This window comes from Myotis brandtii, unplaced genomic scaffold, assembly GCF_000412655.1.
Source record: "Myotis brandtii unplaced genomic scaffold, ASM41265v1 scaffold225, whole genome shotgun sequence".
Lineage (NCBI taxonomy): Eukaryota > Metazoa > Chordata > Mammalia > Chiroptera > Vespertilionidae > Myotis > Myotis brandtii.
The window spans coordinates 3161920-3168396 of record NW_005358435.1 but is presented as its reverse complement, the minus strand read 5'-3'; the positions used below and the strand labels follow the sequence as shown (position 1 = coordinate 3168396).

Genomic DNA, 6477 nt, shown 5'->3' with positions numbered 1-6477 from the left:
CTTGGGGCGTGGCCTCCGGCAAAGGCGCTCCTCGATTGGCGCAGAGGTGACAAAGGGGGCGGGGGCTACTTTGGCTCCGCCCCGCGGCTGGAGTACTTAAAGGAGTTGGTGGCTCCGTTCCTCTCACAGCGCAGCGGCTCGGCCTCGCGGGGGAGGGTCCTTACGACGCCAGCGCGGCCAGGCGACCCCGGCTTGCTTCGGCCACCATGCCGCGCTCTTTCCTCGTCAGGAAGTCTGCCTGCTCCCGACTGAGGCCCAACTACAGCGAGCTGCACGACTCTTCTCCAGGTGAGTGACCGGAGGCCCCGTTGGGGAGGGTTTGGGGGGCGTTTTAGGGGAGCGGACCTGGGGGAAAGGACGAGGGGCCATAAGCGAGTCAAAGGAGTCGGCGCGGGGACCTGCGAGGCCAGGGGCATGCGGAGCCCGCGGCAGGTGGATCCGGGCAGTTGGGGGAGGGCCTTCCGAGGGCGACGGTCTGGGTTTGAGGGCAGGTCTTAGCTGCCAAGAAGCAGAGGAAGCCGGCGGGTGAGAAATGAGAGCCACTTCTTAGGGAGAGACACTGGCCAGGGGCTGGGGAGAGTCCGGAATCCGGAGGATTTAGGGATAAAGAGGGCGGGGGAGATGTGTATGGGGAGAGGGAGTGGGACATGGGTGGTGCCTCAGCTGGGGTGGTTGGGGTGGTTGGGGTGCTGGGAATTCCAGAGGGAATTGCCTCCATGAGTTGGGGCTGGGAAAGAGGGATCCTTTTTAAGATGTGGAGGTGGAGGTGGGAGAACCAGGACCTGGGTGAGGCAAGAACCTAAAGTATTACGTGTCAGCCCCATCCTACCCCTGGCCCCTAGCGGGCGGATGTTTGTTGACCGACTGACTGATCTAATGCCTGACCCTGCCTTTGTCTCCGTCCCTTCACAGAGTTCACCTTCCAGCAGCCCTACGACCAGGCCCACCTGCTGGCGGCCATCCCACCTCCTGAGGTCCTCAACACCACGGCCTCGCTGCCCACGCTCATCTGGGACTCTCTCCTGGCGCCACAAGCCCAGCCGGTTGGCTGGGCCTCCCTTCTGCCCCGGGAGATCCCCAAGGTGGTTGAGCTGACCTCGCTGTCCGACGAGGACAGTGGGAAAGGCTCCCAGCCTCCCAGCCCACCCTCGCCAGCCCCGTCCTCCTTCTCCTCCACCTCAGCCTCTTCCCTGGAGGCCGACGGTTACGCTGCCTTCCCGGGCTTGGGCCCATTGCCCAAGCAGCTGTCTGGGCTCTCAGGGGCCAAGGACCCCCGGTCTCGCAAGGCCTTCAACTGCAAATACTGCAACAAGGAATACGTCAGACTGGGTGCCCTCAAGATGCACATTCGAAGCCACACCCTGCCCTGCGTCTGTGGCACCTGCGGGAAGGCCTTCTCCAGGCCCTGGCTGCTGCAGGGCCACGTCCGGACCCACACCGGTGAGTGCCCTTCGCACTGTCCCCTCTGCCTTCTTTACCAGCTCTTGGGAGACTGGGCTTGCTGTCCACTTCAGACTGTAGACACCGAGTCTTAGGACTTCTAGCTCGAGAGTTCCGGGGCCTGGCTCTCTGAAATGTTTGGCAGAAAAATGTCTTCGTTCATCAGCGAAGCAGATGGGTTAAGGGGAGAACTTGACAAGTACCTCTGCAATCTCAGTTTCTCAGCCAAATGGGTTAGCGCTCGATGTGGGAAAGGTGCCACCAACACCTTGCTGTTGGAGCCAGGTGTGAAGGGGCCCTCCCTGCCCCACCCTCTCCCAGCCCACCCCCACCTCAGCCAGACAGGATGTTGTTAGAGGCCCCCCACCTGGCTCTGAATGCGGCTTGGAGAACTTTCTCAAACCTTGGGCTGCTGATGTTTCACTCTGAGCCTCAGTTTTCTCATCTGTTAATTGAGCATGAGATACCTGGGGCGGGGGTATGAGGGGTGTGGTGAGTGGGGGGAAGGAAGGTTCTGTGTGGGTTAAATGAAAGAAAGAATACAGAAAGCACCTGAAATGTGTTTGTTACATGATCCGCATGCACAAAAATGGGTAGTTGGTATTTGTTCTGCTTCCATGCTGTGTGACCTTGAGCAGGTGATTTAACCTCTCTGAACCTCAAGAGTGTGATTGAATAATCTTATAGGGTGGATTACGAAGGTGTTTTATAAGGTGGCTATCAAGATTCAGTGGCTCTTTAATCACTTTATAATAAGCTATCAGGATGGCTCTCCCCACCCACACCTTGGAGTAGATCAATTCAATCCTGTTATGCAGACCCAGGAACACCTTTGCTGGCAGAAAACACGATTATGTCTTGGTATTTCAAAAATACTTAATGTGTAGAAAATTTCGAGATGGAGCCTTTTCTGTCCTTTAACTTTCTAGAGAATGGGCAAAAGGTAGCCACTTTTCAGAACTTGAATGATGGAGGCTACCATGTTTGGGGCTGCTCTTTGGGGAGTGACTGTTGAGGGAGAAGGTTCAAGGGTCATAGTATCAGCTTTGGGGTCAAACTGTCTGGTTGGAGGCTCAGTTCTGGCATTTCCTGGCCCAGGCAGGGACTGACCTCGGAGCCACGAGGGTCAGTGGGGTGGTGTGTGAGGAATACAGTTTGCAGGCATTATTGGTGTCGTTACTACTCCCAGAAAGTGACCCTGGCATTCTCCCCAGCTTGCAGACTATGGCTACCCATTTCTCTTACTCTGTGCACAAAGGGTCCTGATTTTAACATGTCCCAGTCCAACTCCCTGGCCTCTGTCCTGGGTGCCTGCCAGCTGATGGGGCTCCATTTGAGGTGAGTTGGAGCCACCGTGGCCCTCCTCTCTCCTCTCATGAGACATTATTTTAATGTAAAGGCATGGCTCAGACAGAAAGCTTGTTGAAATTCACCATGGCCATCCTCATTGACACCCATTGTGTGCCTTAATGGTGGCTCTGGTGGGTGGGGCTGGCGGGGTAGAGCAGGTGCATAGGGCATCGGTGCCCAGCACCTGTTCTGGGCCGCAGCTGCTGGCCCACAGCATGTCAGGCCCCTTTAATCCGGGGAGTATCGCATGTACAGTGTCCCCCTTGGCAGCCTTTGTCCCTGCCAGCCTGGTGCTGATTTCACACTCGCCAGGAGCACCATAAAGGCGTCTGGGGTGGGGGATCAGTGAGGGGTGGAGGTCTGCGCCTCCTGCTTGCACACAAACCTCCACCACATCACATCCGACCAGGCCCCCTTCCCCTTTGTTCAGGCTTATGTCTGCTCATACTTAGCGCTGAAAGTGTTCATTGAGCACTTGCTGTGTGGAGGTCAGTGCTCGGGGCTTCCTTCACCGGTGTTAACACAGTAATTCCATCAACCACCTTAGGAGGGAGATGCCATAATCCCCACCTTACAGATGAGGAAGCTGAGGCACAGAGAAGGAAGTTACTTTCTCGAAACACAGCTTATAAGACTGGAGACAGGGCTCCTTCACCTCCCCGAGGTGGTTAGAGGGAGGTGGCTTTCTGTGCCCTGGGGAGTACAGAACTCCATCTCATTTGCCCGATTTGCTTAACCTTTGTTCACAAAGGAGTGTGTGAATGAGGAGGAACTTCACTTAGACCAGTGGTTCTCAACCTTCTGGCCCTTTAAATACAGTTCCTCATGTTGTGACCCAACCATAAAATTATTTTCATTGCTACTTCATAACTGTAATGTTGCTACTGTTATGAATCGTAATATAAATATCTGATATGCAGGATGGTCTTAGGCGACCCCTGTGAAAGGGTCGTTCGATCGCCAAAGGGGTCTCGACCCACAGGTTGAGAACCGCTGACTTAGACCTTGTAGAACGCAATCATCAAACTCTTCAGGCCTGGTATACAGAGGGTGCTCAGTAATGGCAGAGCAAATTACATCCCTTTCCCAATTCTCTGGCTAGGTAGCCCCCCTTCTGCTTCAGGAGACAGCTTTTGAACGGATAGGTCCCACAGTCAGCCTCAGGCATCTGACTTCTGGACCCCTTCTTCCCAGTGCCCAGTACAATACCCCGGCACCCAGTAGGCTGCTGGAATTCATTCATTCCCTGCTGTTCTAGAATTCCAGCACTGGGATTTAACTAGTGGGCCATGGCCTAGGGGCTTATCAGTGGGAGGGAGGAGAATTGCATTTGATGGATTGATTGCTTTTCTTTCTTTTTTTTTTTTCTTGAGAATTGTATTTTTTTGGAAAAGACTATTCAGTGTTATAAAATAGTGCCCAGCACATAGTGGGAGCTTTATAAGTATTTGTTTAATGAGTTACTAGTCTGGCTTTTTATTTGGGAAATGCTGCATCCCTAAGAAAAAAAACAAAACATAACACTGTCATAACATCCTCTTTGGTGGCAACAGGAATTATGACAAAGGTGATAGGGTGATTGATATCAGGGACTTCTGAGGTCTTCACAGAATTTATTCATTGTACAAGTGCTTACTGAGCATTTACTGTGTGCCTAGTGTATAAGACTTCCAAAAACAAGCTCATCAAGGCAGGTGGCTGGAGGCTCACAGGTGGGGAGGGTTTAAAACAAGTCCTAAGGTAAAAGGGTTCTGTAGCCTCTTGGGGGGCAGACAAGGAGACTTGAAATTACCCTGAGTGTGATGAGCTTCAATTTGGCCCAGAGCAGTGGCCAAATCTGGGGTGGACTGGGGGCCGACTCTTAATGCTCTATCCCCAGATGAAGCCAATTCAGGAGACAGGACAAGGAACACCCACCACAGCCTCCTTAACTGAGCGGCAGTCTGTGGAGGGGTCAAAATCAAGGACTCATTCAGGCTGCTTGGTTCCTGCTGGCTGACCCTGCATTTGCTATTGGCTTCCCTGTGCCTCAGTGTCATCCTCTCTAAACGGAGGCAAGGACAGGACTGAGTGAGAAGTGTTTTCACACTGTCCCTGGCACAGAGTAAATGTTCAGTAAACGCAGTTGCCATCACTTCCTGCCGGCACTGTGTGGATGACCACATTATTCAGCATTCGCTGGTACCAACCCCCTGTGGGTGGGGGGTGAACAGCACCTTTTACCTGGGAGCAAATGGAGGCTCAGGAGCCAGAGGACTTGCTCCAGGCCACAGGGTGGGACGCAGCAGAGCTCCCAATCAAAACCAGGCCTTTGGACACCGGGGTGGCCTGTTTTTTCTGGGTCACGGGGCTCCTTCAGTGTTGGGGGTGAGCAGGGCTCTAAGGGCTGGGGTGGGTGGGTAGGGATCTTGATAAATGTCAGCTGTTGTCCAAGAGACCGAGCAGTCTCCTGACCGCCTCCTGCTTTCTCTCCCCAGGGGAGAAGCCCTTCTCCTGCTCCCACTGCAACCGCGCTTTTGCCGACCGCTCCAACCTGCGGGCCCACCTCCAGACCCACTCAGACGTCAAGAAGTACCAGTGCAAGACGTGCTCCCGCACCTTCTCCCGCATGTCCCTGCTCCACAAACACGAAGAGTCAGGCTGCTCAGGGGGCCCCCGCTGACCCCCACGGCTGCTTCTGCCTCTCCAGACCCTCCCCTTGCAGCGGCCTCCCCCAGCTCTGGAAGGAAGGACCCCTGCATCCTTCCCACCGCCGTGGAATTCCCTTCTGAGCTCCCCTTTTGGCTGTTGTAGCTTCACAGGGCGCTGAGGACCATTTCCAGTGTGTCTGCTTGGGGGGCCTCGGTTGGCTCTGTGGACGGCTGATGGGAGGGTGGCCCCTTCTGGCAGCCACTGCTCCCCAGCGAGCGTTCTGGAGTTGGCCTTGATGTGTGGGCTTGTGTATCCAAAACTGTTTGGATACAGCTGCTTTGAGCTACAGGACAAAAGCCAACAGACTGATAGAGGCTCCCACCCCACTCAGGGGACCCCACTCCTCCCCACCCCAGAAACCCTCAGGCCACCTCTCCAGGAGGTGTGAGTAACTGCAGCGATCCACCCCGGGGGTGTCCACGGGGCCTGGGGGGCGGTCTCTGACACAAGGACATGTCTAGACCCCAGGATGCCCCAGGCCCGGGCAGCTATTTCAGCCTCCTGTTTGTCATGGTGGCACCTGTTTCACGGGCAATTTAACAGCGTCTCAAAAGGGAATGTGAGTAATTGCCGTCACTTGTCAGGGGCCCAAATAGGGTGCTTTGGCCCAACCAATGTGTCTCCCAGAACTATTTTCAGGGACCCAACAGGTGGGCCCAGGAGGAAGATGTTTACATTTTTTTAAAGGTACACTGGTATTTATACTGCAAGCAACATTTTGTACTAAGGAAACATTTTGTATAGTTATATGTACAGTTTATTGATATTCAATAAAGCGGTTAATTTATATGTAAGAAAGTCTTAGTTTTCTAGAGGAGCGGGTATTTTAAAGGGCCTTTAGGGAGGCGGTGAGGGGAGGGATTGGTGGAGCTCAGAGAGTACTGACACAGCCTTAAATCTTGTCCTCCTAAACATCCTGTGACTCCGGACTCCTGGGTTTGACAGGGACCTTGTTTGTGCAAATGGGCTTTCCTGTGAGCCTGTGTCCTGTGCGAT

General features: G+C 54.2%; 1 protein-coding gene across 1 annotated transcript; it reads left to right on the top strand.

Annotated features, from left to right (window-relative positions):
* The first annotated feature begins 139 nt into the window (after nucleotides 1-139).
* Nucleotides 140-6271, top strand: SNAI1 (snail family zinc finger 1). Its single transcript, XM_005866196.2, has 3 exons — nucleotides 140-288; nucleotides 913-1440; nucleotides 5268-6271. The coding sequence occupies exons 1-3, from the start codon at nucleotides 207-209 to the stop codon at nucleotides 5450-5452; spliced, it is 795 nt and encodes a 264-aa protein (XP_005866258.1). The 5' UTR covers nucleotides 140-206; the 3' UTR covers nucleotides 5453-6271.
* The last annotated feature ends 206 nt before the right edge of the window (nucleotides 6272-6477 follow it).